This window comes from Podospora bellae-mahoneyi, chromosome 7 (genome assembly GCF_035222275.1).
Source record: "Podospora bellae-mahoneyi strain CBS 112042 chromosome 7, whole genome shotgun sequence".
Classification (NCBI taxonomy): Eukaryota; Fungi; Ascomycota; class Sordariomycetes; order Sordariales; family Podosporaceae; genus Podospora; species Podospora bellae-mahoneyi.
Genome location: NC_085886.1, coordinates 229,437 through 245,900, shown reverse-complemented (window position 1 = coordinate 245,900; position 16,464 = coordinate 229,437). Strand labels below are relative to the sequence as shown.

Below are 16,464 nucleotides of genomic sequence, written 5' to 3'. Positions count from 1 at the left end.
TTGACGTAGTGCCCAGTCCCGCCCGGCCCCAGCTTCTTCACACATGGTCTTCTCTTGCCATCCTTTGTCGCTATTTTCTCCAGGAATGGCATCACAGCGTCCAGCGCCTGATCAGCTCATTCCGGAGATGTACTTGGGCCCTGCCTTGCGGACTGGTACCCTCCAGACACACCCATACCAATGTAATACACCCCGATCCTCTTGGGCTCCTCCTGTCTGAGCTCGGTGGCGCGGTAGTGCTACCGTGGGGGATGGAAAATATGAAGACCTGGGGGGAGTCGGAAGGGAGAGCCGAACAGAGAGACTTGTGGACTTCATGATGGGTTATTTTGTCTGAATGGTTTGTGTCAGCTGCTTGAGAGAGAAGCTTCTTGACGTTGGGGCGGTCGAGGTCGTAAAAGTGCGCGTGGATGTTGTGGTCGGCTGGGAGGAGAGACATCATGCCCCCCATGGAGCCTGTGCCTATCATTCCAATTTTGTTGACATCCATGGTGATGCTTACAAAATATCTGTCTTTGCCCGTGTCAGTGAGGTGGAGAGTTGCTCGGCATTATCATGGGAGGGCGAGAGATGAACCAAGTTTCTTTAGAGTCGGCATTTTGTGTGATGATGCTCATGATATATCTTTTTCGATGATGGCTCGACCTCTTCTTTGCACTTGTTGGTCCATTGTCGGGATTGGTTGAAGGGTGATGGTGTGGGGTGGTGTCGAGTAACGCTGACATCATCGAAGTCACGAAAGTCTCCTAAAAGGTGATTTTGTGGCCTCACTTTACCACCTCTGTTCGCCCAATATCGAAATCCCGCCCAAGTATCCGAACGAATGACGATGTCGACAACACAGGTTCCCCTCGCCTTCGCATCATGCTCCATCGGCTTGCCAAAACACACACTGCACCAAAAGATCGAAGCCATCCGCGCAGCAGGCTTTCAAGGCATAGAACTCTCCTTCCCAGACTTGCTCTCATACGCTACGCTGCACTTTGGCCGCGATGTCGCCGAGGACGATTACGATACCCTCTGTGAGGCAGGAAAGGCAGTAAAGGATCTCTGCAGCCGCCACGAACTTGTCATCATGGTCCTCCAACCCTTTGCAAACTTTGAAGGCTGGCCTGCTGGAAGCCGTGAGCGTCAGGACGCGTTTGCTCGCGCGAAAGGCTGGATCAGAATCATGGATGCCACAGGCATTGATATGCTCCAAGTTGGTTCGTCCGACTCGGCGGGCATCTCATCCTCCTTTTCGGATCTGGCAGCGGACCTCCGGGAGCTGGCCGATATGCTTGCACCACACGGCTTCAAACTTGCTTATGAGAATTGGTGTTGGGCAACACGGGCTCCCACATGGAAGGAGGTTTGGGAAATTGTCAAGATGGTTGATCGGCCCAACGTTGGACTGTGTCTAGATACATTCCAGACAGCTGGTGGGGAATGGGGAGATCCAACTACAGCGTCACGTCTCATTGAAGGGGTCTCGGCTACAGACCTCACCGTGCGGTATAAGGACAGTCTTGAAGAGCTGGCGCGCACGGTCCCGTCGGATAAGATCTATTTCCTGCAGATAAGTGACGCATACAAGATGGATGAGCCGCTGGCAGATGTGGTAGAACAAGGCCTGAGACCTAGAGGGAGATGGAGCCACGACTGGAGACCCCTGCCGTAAGTTCCGTTCCACGACTCAACACTTGGCGTGTACTGGAGCTGACTGAGAACCAAAGATATGACGGGGGATACCTCCCAATCGTGGAGTTCGCTGAAGCAGTGCTCAGAACAGGTTTTAGGGGCTGGGTCAGTGTAGAGGTGTTTGATGGCAAGTTTAAAGAAAAGTATGGTGATGACTTGATGGGCTTCGCGCACAAGGCTAAGTTGGTTACCGACCAGCTGTTGGCAACGGCACTTGCATCCGGTGATAAAACGAAATAGACACGAATAGACCGGAATTCGGCAAGGGTGGCGATTGGTTCTCCTTGGTTTGTCGGCTTTGTCGTCGCGTCCCAAGTCCCTACCGGGATGAGGGTGAAGCTTGTTTCAACCTGAACCCCACATTTCGAAGCTGGCATTCGCTATCTCACAGAGACTCAAAGGCTGGACTGACATCATGCTCATTTGAGAGTGATAACAGTTTAGCTTGGCTTGCGTCCTCACCATCTCACTCTTGAGATATGGTTGAAGCGATGACGACGCCAGCCAGACAAACGCTGAAGACTTGGGGATATAAAGTCTGTCAAGACATGAACAGTTGAAGGTTCTCATCAAACACATCAACGGGCTCATCACAGAACATTCAACCTCAACCAAGTTGTCACGCACATGATTTCCATCCAAAAGATCAAAGACCAGAATTCAAAACACACTTCAACGTCTACTGCCACAAGTCAACATCAGACCACCAACTGTCAGCATACTTACCTTAAGCTGCAACATTCACAAGTCAAAACACCATGTGCTTCGGTTTCGGATCTAAATCATCCCGTCGCTACGGGGGTGCCTATGGCGCAGGACCCAGACCAGTGGTAGTCCAAAACGGCTGCGGGGGAGGACATGGTTATGGCGGCGGAGGAGGGTTTGGCGGAATGATGGGGGGCGGTCGAAGAAGACATGGGCCTGTCATGATGGGTTCAGGGCCGAGGATGGGCGGGCGACATCATGGTGGTTATGGAGGGTATGGAAGACGTTGCTAAGTGAGTTGAGGGGGGCTGTATACTTCAAGGGAGTTATTTTAGAAGTTTATGTCCATGCATGTGATAATGAACAAACGGTTAATCTCTAATGGATGTTGCCTGGACCTGAAAAAGAAATTCCCTTTTGGGTGTGTTCTTGGCTTCTTGGAATGTGGGGGCGGGGTTCCAAGACATCAGGGTTGTGCTTGGTTGGCCAATCAGGGCCAGACGGAGCTATTTGGGCTGCATGACATCAGAGACTCTGAAGTCGCGGCTTTTGCATCCACATTTGACCATTTGCAGCAAGTGCAACAAGCTCTGGATGGGCAATAAAGACGGGACGATCGTGACTGGGAGTCTCATCGAGATGTTTTCAGATGGGAATGCCAGAGCATGCATCCAATCATGGCCATTGCAATCCCCCACCGGGGTGAATACCCCGCTGACGCGACTGGTCCTCCGTCTTCTTTGACGTCATGGACATTGAAGTGCCGGCTGCCCCAAACCGCACCTTTATAGCAGCTTCCCCAGATGCCATTGTTTCTGTCAATGGAATTCTTGTAGTATACTGATTCTCTTTTCCATCCCGAATCCTATCAGCGCTACCTAGCACCAACTCTCAGTACCCTCGCCCACCAATTGCACACACCTCCAGCTCGACCAACACGTTGTATGGCCAGTTATTTGCCCTCCATGGAGAAAGTACAGCACGCCGTTCTTGGGCCCCGAGGGGGTGACAAGGTCGCCGACCTTCAGAAGGAGACCAAGGAGATGTCAGACAAGGCCCGCCTCACAACAGACTATGGTGTGAAGCAGACCTCTGCCGATGACTGGCTCAAGATCGTCAACAACGACAAGACTGGTCCTATGCTGTTGGAAGACCCCTTTGCTCGCGAGAGAGTATGTTTTTTTATGGCTCACTTCTTGCCAACTCGCAACTGACACCTGGACAGATTCACAGATTCGACCACGAAAGAATCCCAGAGCGCGTCGTCCATGCCCGTGGCAGCGGTGCCTTCGGCAAGTTCAAGCTCTTCGAGAGTGCCGAGGATGTCACTTTTGCTCCAATCCTTACCGACACATCGCGCGAGACGCCCATTTTTATCCGGTTTTCGACAGTGCTCGGTAGCCGGGGCAGCGCTGATACCGTTCGCGATGTGCGAGGTTTTGCGATCAAGTTCTACACCCAGGAAGGAAACTGGGATATTGTCGCCAACAATATTCCCGTGTTTTTCATTCAGGACGCCATCAAGTTTCCCGATGTCATCCATGCTGGCAAACCCGAGCCACACAACGAGGTTCCCCAGGCCCAGACAGCCCATAACAACTTCTGGGATTTCCAGTACAACCACACCGAGGCGACGCACATGTTCATGTGGGCGGTAAGTTGTGACCTGATGACTCTGTTGACGTGACTGGAGAGCTAACATGCCGGGCCCGTTAGATGAGCGACAGAGGTATTCCTCGTTCGTACCGTATGATGCAAGGATTTGGCGTCAACACCTTCACGCTCATCAACGCCAAGGGAGAGCGTCACTTTGTCAAGTTCATCTTCACCCCTGAACTCGGCGTGCACTCTCTTATTTGGGACGAGGCCCTCAAGCTTGCCGGCCAGGATCCAGACTTCCATCGCAAGGACCTGTGGGAGGCCATCGAGAACGGTGTCTTCCCCAAGTGGAAGTTCGGTATTCAGGTGATCCCTGAAGCTGACGAGCACAAGTTCGACTTCGACATCTTGGATGCTACCAAGATCTGGCCCGAGGATCTGGTACCCGTGCGTTACATTGGCGAGTTCGAGCTCAACCGCAACCCAGACGAGTTCTTCCCACAGACTGAGCAGGTTGCATTCTGCACAAGCCACATCGTCCCCGGTATTGGCTTCTCCGATGACCCTCTTCTCCAAGGCCGCAACTTCAGCTATTTCGATACACAATTGAGCCGTCTGGGCATCAACTGGCAGGAACTTCCCATCAACCGCCCAGTATGCCCCGTCATGAACTTCAACCGCGATGGTGCTATGCGCCACACAATCACCAAAGGCACCGTCAACTACTGGCCCAACCGGTTTGAGAAGGTCAAGCCTGCTACTCACGAGGAAGGCGGGTATGTTGAATACGCTGAGAAGGTTGCCGGCATCAAGGCCCGCGCCCGCAGTGCCAAGTTCAAGGAGCATTTTGCTCAGGCGCAACTATTTTGGAACAGTATGTCGGCGGTTGAGAAGAACCACATCATCAACGCCCTCGGATTCGAGCTTGATCACTGTGAGGATCCTGTCGTGTACGAGCGCATGGTGACTCGATTGGCCGATATCGACTTGGGTCTCGCCCAGACAGTCGCCGAGATGGTTGGTGGTGAGCCCCCCAAGGAGGCCAGCCGTCCCAACCACGGCCGCAAGGCACCAGGCTTGAGCCAAACAGAGTTCCCTGGATCAAAGCCTACCATTGCGTCCCGGAGAATCGCCATCTTGGTTGCCGATGGGTATGATCAGGTCGCCTACTCAGCTGCGTACGCTGCTATCTCGGCTGGCTTGGCCATCCCATTGGTTATCGGAACCAAGAGAAGCAAGATTGTTGCCGCCGGTGGAGCTGGTAGCACCACACCTCATCATCACTTGGAAGGCTTCCGCTCCACCATGGTGGACGCCATCTTCATTCCCGGCGGTGTTGATTCCATTCGCGCTCTGTCCAAGAACGGCAGAGCTCTGCATTGGATCAGGGAGGCCTTTGGTCATCTCAAGGCTATTGGAGCCACAGGCGAAGCTGTCGACTTGGTCAACAAGGCCATCGGCCTGCCAGCTGTTAGTGTCTCGGAGAGTGCCGAGGTCCAGGACAGCTATGGTGTCGTGACTATGCGTGAGACCAAGCCAGGAAGCTTGAGTGAGGCGGTGGACATTGTCAAGGGCGGTGCTGGTTTTATGGAGAAGTTCTTCCACAATATTGCCCAGCACAGGTGCTGGGCCAGAGAGCTGGATGGCCTCCACAGCCAGGTGGCCTACTAGATTCCCCGTTTTTCTTTTCTGCAATAGTTTGCCAACCAAGTTGTATGATAGTAAGGAGTTTTGTGGGAGTCGGTGGTGATACCTAGTGTTAATATCATGGAACTGAGTTTGCTCTTGCCTGTCGTTTCACTTCGTTGCATTAGTTACTCTACCAATAGTGGTAATTGTTCAGGAGTATTATGGTGATGTATGCCGGTAGAGCTTGAATCCTTCACTGTCCACATGCAGCCAACGTGACAATGGATGCATTAAACACAGCAATACTAGCAATTAATTGGAGGAATATTAATTGGGCGTCTTACTCGCATCTTGTCACACAAAATCATCACGTCTCTTGCACCGACGCAGCCGTCTCTTGGCAATGAAACAAGGTCAGGTATGTCAAGTTCAAATCATGACCCCGCCCAAGTCCTTTGCGTTGTTCTGTCTAAATCATGTCTTCAACCATGTTGCTTTCGTACGGTCAGTGATGATGGCACGTAAATTCAACATCTCTCTTGTCGTGGCTGCCCTTTCCCTGATAACGAGGATCCTGCCTGTTGCAGTGGCGGTCCCAGACTCGGTGCTCAGGGCGAGGCATGTTCAAACTCCCGAAGAACTAAGAGATTCATACGACTACATCGTAGTCGGGGCTGGAACCGCTGGCCTTACAATTGCAGATCGTCTGACTGAGCTGCCAGAACGTACGCGTCGGATACCTTGCTTTATGTGTGTCAAATGCTAATTCATTGTAAACAGACTCTGTCCTGGTGATCGAACATGGAAGGTTCTGTAGGTTCCCAACTTCATTTTCATTTACTTGTTCCGGAGTACTGACTTGCATTGGAAGGGAATCCATCCGACCCCAATGGCGACCGTCAAACTGCGCATTTGTACAATCTCACGTCTGTTCCACAAATAGGTCTAAACAACAGAACCATACCGCTGGGCATGGGCTTTGGCGTGGGCAGCAGCTCAGCTGTCAACGGTATGGTTGTGATGCGTGGCACTGTAAAGGACTATGGCATCTGGGATCAGTTAGGGAAAAATGGCTCGAATTGGAGCTGGAAAGAATTGCTCCCTTACTTCAAGAAGGCACCTAGCCTCTTCACCTTCCGTCACGAGATGAGTGCCATGTACTGACGACAACAGGGAATCCATTTTGTTCCCCTGAACCCGGTACTTGCCGCGGACTTCAACATTACGTACGACGTTCAGGCTTGGGGACAGTATAATGACACCCGCCTCTACGCATCGTTCCCAGGCGGTCTTAATCCTGCGATCAGTATGTTTTTAAAGTATTGAAGGGCCTTCACCTTCAGAGTAGGCCAGACACTAACATGAGATTGGTGCATAGAAACAATTTACGACGGTCTCACCAAACACCAGGAATTCCATTACCAGCGGACGGACACGCCGGCAACCATGGAGTGTTTTACTACCCATTATCAGTGGATCCAAAGACCCGACAGCGTTCCTATTCGAGAACTGGCCATTGGGATGGTCTGAACAGGACGAATTATGACATTTTGACAAGCGCACGGGCTACCAAGATAGTCCTGAGTGGTGAGAACGCGGCAACTGGAGTCGAGTGCATCTTGACAGACACAGAGAGTTCCTGTGAAAGCCAACAAAGAAGTTGTGATATCGACAGGAGCCATCCATACGCCTCTGCTTCTGCAACTGAGCGGAGTAGGTCCATGCATTCTCTTAAAGAAGGCCAAAATCCCTTTTAAGGTCAGCCTACCTGGGGTGGGTGCGAACTTTCAAGATCACCCAATCGGACCCCCTATTCGGTTCAATTTTACAAAACCACCCCTACCACCTACCTCGAACTCGACCCATCTCCCGCCCAGCGAAGGACAAGGTCAAGGTCTGGTGGCAGATCTTCCACTCCCCATCGCGGCACCATCTGCCTCTCCCGCCATCGCCTCTTCCCTCGCTCGCCAGGATCCAGCTTCTTTCGCAGCACCAGGCACAGACAGCTCCGTTCTCCGCGGCTACAAAGCCCAAAAAACCTCCTCGCGGAGCAAATGCTCTCCTCGTCCCCCAGCTCCCTCTCCTTCCTGCACTGGGTAATCGGGTATGGTACCGCCCCCGGCGCCAACCTCATCAACTTCCACCCCACCTCCCGCGGTACCGTCTCGGTCGACCCCGACAACATTGACGCCCCAGACCCAGTGGTCGACTACCGCGCCTTGACCAACCCCGTCGACACTGACCTCATGATCGCCTACCTCGAGTTCTACCGCCGCTTCTTCGGTCCCGAGGGCCCATTAGCGGGATATCGCGCTGTCGAGATGGCGCCGGGCGCCAAGGTGACAAGCAGGGAGGATTTGGCGGGGTATATCAGGACGAACTACATACCGCAAGCGTGGCACCCTGTTGGAACGGCGGCCAAGATGAGGAGGGAGTAGGGTGGGGTTGTGGATGATGAGCTGAGGGTGTATGGGACCAGGGGATTGAGGGTGGCGGACGCGAGTGTTATCCCAATTTTGCCGGGGGGCACGACGCAATTGACGGTTTATGTGATTGGGGAGAAGGTAGGTTTTGTGGTACTCTCATATTCACATATTGCCTCTTGCCCGGAAACTGATTTCATGTGTTGAAACATTTATAGGCTGCCGACTTGATCAAAAAGACATGGAAAGGAAAGGGCGGAAAGGGGGCTTCAGGGGGTAAGAGGGGCGATAAAAACCGATAAGAGTGATAAGTACGTCTATTATTGAGGGTTGAAAAAGCAGAAAAAACACGCACTGCCAATCTTTTCTGTGTTGGTGTATTGGCTCGAGTCCACATATCTATGGCTATGCCTCCCAAGAAATCGAGCAGATGAAGCTTCCATTCAGAATCCACGAATATTTCTTGGCCGTCCTGTCGGTTCTTGTTTCGTTTAGCCCCGCCGACAGAGTGGGAATCTCACCCCTGCCATCACAAGTTCTCTGCAAGCCCACAAGCGATCTCACTGTTGGTCAAAAAGAGGGGAAATTCTTGCAAAAGGATTTCTCTCACTTTGGCTTCCCCAAGTCCGAGTGTTACCGACATTCTACTGCATTCCTGTGCTAGCCACAGTTCCAGAGCATCGGGTCGCATTCTGAAGTGACGTCGAACATGACAGGGTTATTCGCCCTTTTGGGCCTGAGCCTCTCTCAGTTGGCCGGTCTGGTTGGTACTCTGCTCCTCACATTGCTCTTCTGGCGGCGATACTGCTCTCCAATCAGCGATATTCCCGGCCCATTCACGGCCAGCTTCACCAGAATATGGCACGTCCTTCACATTCTCAAGGGCGACCAAAACTTAGAGCTCATCAGGCTGCATGACAAGCATGGTGGGTGTTCCGCACTACTGGCTGTACAAAAAGCAAACAGCTGATAGATATCTGAAGGCCACTTTGTCCGTATCGCTCCGAATGAAGTCAGCATCAGCCATCCTGACGCGATCAAGAAAGTCCTCGCTTCTCCTTCTCTACACAAAGCCCCTTGGTACAAAGTGATTGCCTTCCCCGATGGGCGTTTCCAAAACCCCATGTCAGCTACTGATCCTGCCGTCAAAAACGAACTGTCTCGCCATCTCGCCCCAGCATACACCCTTCCCAACCTTCTCCGCTCCGAAGAAGCCATCGGCAACACCCTCGAGCTCCTCTTTGACTGGCTCGACAAGTTCAGCTCTTCCAAGAAGCCCATCGATCTCGACAAATTCTTCACCTTTGCCACCTCGGACGTCATCGGCGAGGTCATCTTTTCCAAGCAGTTCGGCTTTCTGAGAGAGGGCAAAGACATCAACAACACCATCGCCAACACACACCCTCAAGCGGCCTATGTCTCCATCGCCGGGTTCTTCCGCTGGTTTCATGTGCTGTTTCTCAGCAACAGATTCATCACCTGGCTGGGAGTGACACCGTGGGGGCACCTTATCGACACGGCCATGACGGCGATCAAAGAGCGGCAGGAGAATCCCAACGTGGAGAAGTTTGATGCCTTGGCGCACTGGCTCCACATGCTGGAGAAGAGCAAGGGCAAGATGGAGATGCATGAGATACACTCGGCAGCGTTCAACGCTGCGGCTGCGGGGAATGAGACGGTGGCGACGGGGCTGCAGGCGTTTGTGTACTACATGATTCGACACCCCACTGCGTGGGCAAGATGCAGGAGGGAGATTGATGCTGCCAAGGTTGGGACTGTCGGTGGTAGATCAGTGTCATTTGCGGACGCCCAGCGTTTGCCGTTCTTGCAAGCGTGTATCAAAGAGGCGTTGAGAGTGTTTGGTCCTGCGTCGATGGGGTTGCCGAGAGTAGTGCCGAGAGGAACCCCCTTGGTGATTGGAGACAGAAGCATTCCTGGCGGCACCACCGTGTCCGTGAACGTGTGGGTGATTCACCACAGTAAGGAGATCTGGGGGGAGGATGCCAGGATGTTTAACCCTGACAGATGGCTCACTCCTGACGCGGCGAGGTTGGAGAAATACTTTGTGCCTTGGGGTTTTGGGTACGCCTCGTGTCCTGGTCAGAATCTTGCAAAGATTGAGCTCAGCAAGATATGTGCGACTTTGGTCAGGGATTATGACTTTGTGCAGGTTGACAAAGCCAAGGAGTGGAGGTGGAAAGCCTACTTTACCGTTGTTCCAGAGGACTGGCCCTGTTACGTTGCGAGGAGAGAGCGATGAGAGGCGGTGTCATGGAATATACCTTCTCTTGCTCCTTCCTCAATATCTCTTGCTCCTTCTCATCCTTTCTCGTACCCAGGGTTGCTCTTTCCATTGTCTGACCTGACCCACCGTCGTCCCTTCCCATTTTGGCTCTTTCTCCTTTGGCCCTTTCCCTATATGGTTGAAGGTTGCATTCACCCAACACTCCAAGGTTATCCATGGCTACTAGCAGTGCAGTTGGTGACAGGACGGAAGGATCTTTAGCACACCACCATGTCACCTGAAGGTGCTGAAAAAAAAGATATTGCTCATCTGAGTATACAGTAGGGTGTTTTGGGTGACCCTGGAGGTTTGGTGTAGCATCGTGTCTTGGTTTCATGTTGTTGGCTGCTGCTAGTATGATGGATACGTACCTTATCTTACCTACCCAGGTACACTAACATGCACAAAGTTGGACAATGATCATGAGAGAGCCCACAAGTGCAGTATAGTGTAGATTGGCCGTGGCTATAACTACACTGTTACCCTAATTTGCTCGCCTTTACTCCTCGTCTTGCAACCCTCCAACCATGGCTGCATTGACCACTTGACTCCTTGCCTCCACATTGGGCCTGGCTTGCCAGATCAAGTCTGATAACACTTCTTTGATGATCCGCCCAAGGTGCCTAATTCCACCCCCAGAAACTACACCGTCTTCATAGGCACCCTGGAGCTCATCAAATTGTAACCAATCACTTCCTGCGCCTTCGTGAACATGGAGATCCTGGACGTTTTTCACCCTAACCCACTACTTTTCACCGTCTTCTTCATTATCATTATAAACCCGCCAAAAACCCCAAAGACACCCAAAAACTTTTATCTAAACCATCATACAATCAAAACAACATCAGACTTTTCCCGAATTGTCATCCGACTCGGAGCCCTCCTCCTTTTGTTTCGAATCACCATTTTCCAACCGTAGCCCAGCTCCCCCTGTCCATCCAAACCACCCCTTTTCCTTTGGCCCCCTCAAAAATATAACCACCATCGTCACCAAAGCAAACGCAATGTGGAAAATTCCAACATTTGACCAACCGCTCCTGGCATATACAGTGTTCCCGATGCTGGTACCAACCAGCTGTCCGATGAATGCGCAGGCGGTAAAAATAACGTTGGCCCGATTGGCCGGCAGCGCCTTGTACACAGCCGCTCTATAAGCCACACTTCCCAACTGTACCCCAAAGTCGACGCCCAATGCCTGCAGTATAGGCCCCCCGATCTTCAGCACATTCTCGGTGTAGCAGTCCAAGGCAACCGTCACGATGGTCAGCAACAGTCCGTTGATGGTCGAAAACCAAGGCGCAAACCGTTCAATCACGAAATGAGCGTATACAGGGATCAGGATGGTGGTGCCGATGCCGATCATGGAAAAGAGGCCAATGTGGAGGGGTCCAAAGTGGAAGGGTGGGCCGGCAAGGTGGGCTGTCAGAGTTGTCCAGAATGATGCCTGAACAGCGTTGACCAGGAAGGTCACAAGACAGCCGTAGGCCAGAATCGGTTGTGTGACCATCATGCGGATGATGCTCCCCAGAATATTCATGTATTTGCGGGAGAAGGTCTGGGTGTTGTTGGGGTCTGGTCGTGGATAGTCGGGGAAGAAAAGCCACATGAGGGCAACAAGGATGCACTGGAGGCCGAGAGCAACCCAGTAGATGTTACGCCAGGGTGTATATTGCGTGACGATGCCAGCGACGACACGAGGGACTGCCAGGCCCATCATCATGCCGGCCAAGACGAGGGAGACAGCCGTGGCTCGTTGTGCCGGTGGCGCGAGTGTGCCAATGAGTGGGAGTAGAATTTGAGGGCTCACCGTCACAAAGCCAGTCAGGAAGCTCAGGGTGGTGAAGAGCTCAAAGTTGGAGCTTAAACACAGCCCGAGCCAAGTGCAAGTGGTTGCAAGGGTCAGGGTGATGATGAGGGGCCGGAGTCGAAACACGTCCCCAAGGGGGCAGAGGAATAGGATGCCGAGGCCGTACCCGCCCTGCAACAGCTGGGGAATGAGAGCGGCCTTTTCATAGCTGACACCAAAATCGTCGGCGGCTTTGTTGAGGACAGGATAGGTGTAGTACAAGTTGGCGGCTGCCACGGCGCTGGCGAAGGCGGATAGCAAGACAATACCAGAATTGTATCTAAATTCCCGCCCTTGTTGTTGGCGACACCATGGTGGCGTCCATCGATTGCTTCTGACAAATCTTTTGAGAAGCGAGGATTGTGATTCTTTGGTAGGGTTAACATATGGAGCAGTGTTGACCTTGACGGCGCACCCACCGTGTTTGGCGTGCTTGGTGATGCCAAGCTCATTGCTACCAGAAAGAGACGAGGGCATGGTGGTGGTTGACGAGCCTGATGCCCCGTATGTAGAGAAAAGACTAGATGATGATACAGAACTGTGGCAAGAGAGTCATCATGATCAACGCTGGTTCAAGACTTTAAATACAGTTCCTTTGGAACGTCCATGTCTGAACACGTCATTACCGAGCTCATCTCGTCGACCTTGGGACACATGATGAGTGCTTCTTTCTTACGAATTTTTTACAGGCCTTTTGCCGTAGTGCCCATGCAACATTTTCTCACCGTTATCCATAGTTCGGCATACTTGCAGTGTGCCGAGTGATATTGAAGTTCGTGAAGTGCTCGGCCACAGCACCCTTGCCGAAAACAGCGTGTGGTTGGCAAAAGTTCTTTTGCCGATGTGGTGGAGACGGTCAAGACACACCGTCGTTCTCACTGCAACCAAACGAGCTAGGGCCCAGGCCTAGACCACAGGCGATAACGCGCTGGGAGGCTACCGATAAGCCCTACTTTCAAGGCCCAAGTCTACGGATACTGTCTGACTCAACTTGCCAACAAAGTCGAGAACTGGATCCACGGCGGGACGTGCCCTGTCACTGTCGGCTCCGAGCATCGGATGCTGCACTCAGGCCCGCGCCGAGATGAAGATAGCATCGGGCCAGCACATGTCAACGACCGGCCAAATGCCGTGTTGGATACAGGTACAGAGAGAAAATGGGTGACCGAGAGAATGACGGGACCTTAGCTCCGAAGATCAAGTCAACAGCGTCAGCCCCCCCGCCCCTTATTGTGCCCGTTTTCGACCTTTCCACTGATATCACATCTCCAGATGCCATCGCTGCCATTCTCGGAAGGTCAAATGCTCCGGTGAACAGCCCTGCACAAACTGCAAAAAGTCAGAGTTAGAGTGCATCTATCCCAATCGAAATAGACGAGTCCGGGTCGATGAAAGGTATGGTGGCAATCCCAACCCTTGATGCAACTTTTCAACCAAGCAACCGGGCTTACATCTCGGTCTAGATATATCAAGCAACTCGAAGGTGAGAACAAGCGGCTGCGCGCTCAACTTGCACATAGAGCAGAAGTCCCACCTAGTGGCGGTGAATCCAGCGTCAGTACACCATCGGCAGCTCAGGAAGAGCAAGGCCCCAGCCGGGATCGCGGCTCAACTGGGCCCTTCGCTGTCCCGGATTCAACAACTGCCCTTCATGGCTCGACTGATGCGCAGCCGTGGTTCCTGGACATCGATCTTCCCCAGACACCGAAACCAATCAACGAGGCGGCCGACACAGCATTTGCAACGAGGTTCAGACAGGCTCTTTCAGATCCGAGTGACCTTCAATTCTCCCATGTCCCACATAACGAGTACGCTGGTGATGACACCATCATGTCGTTAGCCGAGACACCCTGGCCTTGGCCGAAACCCTCCCGCGCCCGTCTGATCATGAACGTCGCATTGATGCACGCGAGCAGATGTCTGTATATTGTACGTCCAGGTGAGGTGTTGCGAGCGTTGGAAAACAGCCTTACCGATCCAAACTGGAGGGATCCGATCATGGCTGGCAAGCTGAGGGCACTCTTTGCTCTTGGCGAGCTGTGTTCCTCTAGATTCGTTCCTCCGGGTCAGGTGTTCCCTGGCTTGGGTCATTTTGCACAAGCGTCAAAAGTCCTGAGCTATCTTGGAGAACACCCGACCATGGACTTTATCGAGATACGTCTGATATTGGTAGGCTCATACACTTTGAGAACGGCCTACAGCGCTAACAGACTGGTGCTATGATCAGTCAGTCTACTCATTCACACTCAACCGCATCTATGCCTCCTATACCTTTGCAGGCAGCGCCGTCCGGATGGCTGTTCTCTTGGGTCTTCATCTCAACATACCCCCGACGCAACTTCCAGATCCTGTTCTCCGTGAACACCGAGTCAGAGTATGGTGGACGGCTTACATCCTGGATCGGTCATGGGCGGCTACCCTTGGCTGTCTCCCTTCGATCCAGGACGAAGACATCAGGGTGGACATGCCGTCCAACAAGCTGGTGGAAAAGGACGCCCCGACCAACGGAGACTTTAGCGACGCCGGGTACTACATCGCATACGCCAAGTTGGCTACCATCTCTGTGAAGGTCGTACAGTCCATCTACGGCGGAAAGGATCAACCAGCCGATCTCTTTACAAAGGTGCAGCAACGGCTGAAAGAGCTAAAGGCTTGGGTGGAGGAACTGCCACCGGCTTTACACATGGTCACCACTAGCACCACGACATCTTCCTACCCAAATTATGACATGCTTTCCTTGCACCTGAAACTCAATGCGGTAAGTGTTTCTCTCTCGAGTACTGTGGAGGTACCTTACTTAGACCGACCCCGTGTTTTACAGACCATCATCGTAGCCACCCGTCCAATCCTCCTCTACGGTCTGCGTCTCCACGCCAGCAGTTCACCACCAAAGCCGATTCCCGCCTCCGCCAAGACACTCATCGACACCTGTATTCGATGTGCCCGTCATTCCTACCGCATCCTGTCCGAAAGCTGGGTCAACGGTGCTTTTCCGGCCTTGTACCACGACCTGACACAGAGCCTATTCTCAGCACTCACCGTCCTCGCCGTGTCCAGTCTTCTCGATCACGAGGACAGCGCCAGTGACAGGGAGTGCTTCGAGGATGCAGCCCAGCTAATGTCTCAACTCAAGGACAGCGGCAACTTTCCCGCAAGAGAGTACTACCGCCATGTTAAGCTGATGATGGAAACGATCAAAAAGACAGAAGAGAAGAACTCTCGAGCTGATATGGCTGGCCCAAGTAACGATGTAAATGCTTACATGGGACATGGGGCCCCGGGTCACTTTGGCGTACCGCACGTCGAGGATAGGGATCAGATGCCTGACATGGGCGGGCTGGAGGTGACTGCAGAAGTTGCTCTTGCCGAACCGTCCTTGGAAGAATTTCTCATGCAGCCGGCTATAGGCATGCAATTCCTGGAGGACCCGTCTAGTTCTGATCTTTTGTTTCAGCAGGGAGGGGGGATATATTGGCCGGAGTTTCATTTTTGAATTCGTGGGTCTAAATTCAGGGGTAAGTGTCCAGGGGCTCAGGGGACACAATGTAAACAAACAAATGGAACGTGTATTCAAAAGCTATTAACACTGGAAGGGCGACGTAGGTTCCACACTCTTGATCGTGGATCTAGCATTACTGTCCTCCATCTTATCTCTGATAAAGGCGTATCACACCCTTCGCATCTTTGCCATTCTTGAAGTGCTCGTCCCCTCCAATGCCCAAGTTTTTGATGTTCGAGGATCACTAGTGCTGATCGAAAGTCTGACCTGACGGTCAACAACGCAGACCCGCTCTCTTGTTCTGACGGGGGTTTCCCCAAGTAGTTACGAGCAAGCATGTTTCCTTGTCAACGACTGTTTGCTCGTCTAGTATGGCGATGGCACGGTTGAAGATGGGGTAACGCAGGCTTTCTTGTGCGAAATCCCAGATCTCCTCAGCCGTCTCGTTCTTGAAGGGGCAAGAGGTCGGTTTGGAAACAGGTGGGTTTGTTGGGTGGGTTATGCCTTCGGTATTGGTATCATGGATGAGTACCGCTATGGGCATGACCTATAGGAATTAGATTGCCTGGTTTATTTCACAGTAGGTAGTGGAATACAAGAGCCCACCGATGTCACCATGAATTCCTTCATTGACAAAGTCTGGAGAACTATACGCAGCACGGAAAAATTCGTCCAGGACATCCCCGCAGATTTCAGCAGTGCAAAAAACCGGAATAACATCGTTAAGTAGCGCCATTTTGACTAGTGCCTGCTAATCGCTAACCTCTCGACTTGAACCAAGTCAGCGAACTAACGTAAA

The 16,464-nt window shown here is 52.5% G+C and overlaps 7 protein-coding genes across 7 annotated transcripts; 5 read left to right on the top strand and 2 right to left on the bottom strand.

Moving 5' to 3' along the window:
• The first annotated feature begins 700 nt into the window (after positions 1-700).
• Positions 701-2,602, top strand: QC761_704230 (uncharacterized protein). The gene is made up of 2 exons (XM_062881998.1): positions 701-1,656; positions 1,716-2,602. The coding sequence occupies exons 1-2, from the start codon at positions 824-826 to the stop codon at positions 1,918-1,920; spliced, it is 1,038 nt and encodes a 345-aa protein (XP_062727792.1). The 5' UTR covers positions 701-823; the 3' UTR covers positions 1,921-2,602.
• Positions 2,603-2,959: 357 nt separating this feature from the next.
• On the top strand, positions 2,960-5,843 carry cat1 (catalase 1). Its single transcript, XM_062881999.1, has 3 exons — positions 2,960-3,557; positions 3,611-4,039; positions 4,102-5,843. Exons 1-3 carry the CDS (start codon positions 3,330-3,332, stop codon positions 5,653-5,655), a joined length of 2,211 nt encoding a protein of 736 aa, XP_062727791.1. The 5' UTR covers positions 2,960-3,329; the 3' UTR covers positions 5,656-5,843.
• Positions 5,844-6,016: 173 nt separating this feature from the next.
• Positions 6,017-8,338, top strand: QC761_704250 (uncharacterized protein; the record flags this gene model as incomplete). Its single annotated transcript, XM_062882000.1, is given in 9 exon segments — positions 6,017-6,338; positions 6,485-6,763; positions 6,787-6,839; positions 6,853-6,919; positions 7,024-7,326; positions 7,331-7,371; positions 7,377-8,018; positions 8,052-8,177; positions 8,255-8,338. Coding segments are annotated over 9 exon segments (1,917 nt in total).
• Positions 8,339-8,745: 407 nt separating this feature from the next.
• Positions 8,746-10,519, top strand: QC761_704260 (uncharacterized protein; the record flags this gene model as incomplete). The annotated part of the gene is made up of 2 exons (XM_062882001.1): positions 8,746-8,962; positions 9,020-10,519. The coding sequence occupies 2 exons, from the start codon at positions 8,746-8,748 to the stop codon at positions 10,294-10,296; spliced, it is 1,494 nt and encodes a 497-aa protein (XP_062727789.1). The 3' UTR covers positions 10,297-10,519.
• Positions 10,520-10,778: 259 nt separating this feature from the next.
• QC761_704270 (uncharacterized protein) lies at positions 10,779-12,792 on the bottom strand. The gene is made up of 2 exons (XM_062882002.1): positions 11,171-12,792; positions 10,779-11,041 (listed from the first exon to the last, which is right to left on the bottom strand). The coding sequence occupies exons 1-2, from the start codon at positions 12,641-12,643 to the stop codon at positions 10,820-10,822; spliced, it is 1,695 nt and encodes a 564-aa protein (XP_062727788.1). The 5' UTR covers positions 12,644-12,792; the 3' UTR covers positions 10,779-10,819.
• A 374-nt stretch (positions 12,793-13,166) lies between these two features.
• On the top strand, positions 13,167-15,721 carry QC761_704280 (uncharacterized protein). Its single transcript, XM_062882003.1, has 4 exons — positions 13,167-13,376; positions 13,439-13,561; positions 13,630-14,335; positions 14,394-15,721. Exons 1-4 carry the CDS (start codon positions 13,324-13,326, stop codon positions 15,657-15,659), a joined length of 2,148 nt encoding a protein of 715 aa, XP_062727787.1. The 5' UTR covers positions 13,167-13,323; the 3' UTR covers positions 15,660-15,721.
• A 37-nt stretch (positions 15,722-15,758) lies between these two features.
• On the bottom strand, positions 15,759-16,401 carry QC761_704285 (uncharacterized protein; the record flags this gene model as incomplete). Its single annotated transcript, XM_062882004.1, has 2 exons — positions 15,759-16,199; positions 16,272-16,401. The coding sequence occupies 2 exons, from the start codon at positions 16,399-16,401 to the stop codon at positions 15,940-15,942; spliced, it is 390 nt and encodes a 129-aa protein (XP_062727786.1). The 3' UTR covers positions 15,759-15,939.
• Between the last annotated feature and the right edge of the window lie 63 nt (positions 16,402-16,464).

Bases quoted from the DNA above. Each gene is read 5' to 3' on its own strand.
- QC761_704230 (XM_062881998.1), top strand. From the start codon at position 824: ATGACGATGTCGACAACACAGGTTCCCCTCGCCTTCGCATCATGCTCC. The intron at 1,657-1,715 runs GTAAGTTCCGTT...TGAGAACCAAAG, and splicing joins CACGACTGGAGACCCCTGCC to ATATGACGGGGGATACCTCC.
- cat1 (XM_062881999.1), top strand. From the start codon at position 3,330: ATGGCCAGTTATTTGCCCTCCATGGAGAAAGTACAGCACGCCGTTCTT. The intron at 3,558-3,610 runs GTATGTTTTTTT...ACACCTGGACAG, and splicing joins ACCCCTTTGCTCGCGAGAGA to ATTCACAGATTCGACCACGA. The intron at 4,040-4,101 runs GTAAGTTGTGAC...CGGGCCCGTTAG, and splicing joins CGCACATGTTCATGTGGGCG to ATGAGCGACAGAGGTATTCC.
- QC761_704270 (XM_062882002.1), bottom strand. From the start codon at position 12,643: ATGCCCTCGTCTCTTTCTGGTAGCAATGAGCTTGGCATCACCAAGCAC. The intron at 11,042-11,170 runs GTCTGATGTTGT...AAAAACGTCCAG, and splicing joins CGGATGACAATTCGGGAAAA to GATCTCCATGTTCACGAAGG.
- QC761_704280 (XM_062882003.1), top strand. From the start codon at position 13,324: ATGGGTGACCGAGAGAATGACGGGACCTTAGCTCCGAAGATCAAGTCA. The intron at 13,377-13,438 runs GTCAGCCCCCCC...TCACATCTCCAG, and splicing joins CCGAAGATCAAGTCAACAGC to ATGCCATCGCTGCCATTCTC. The intron at 13,562-13,629 runs GTATGGTGGCAA...ATCTCGGTCTAG, and splicing joins CGAGTCCGGGTCGATGAAAG to ATATATCAAGCAACTCGAAG.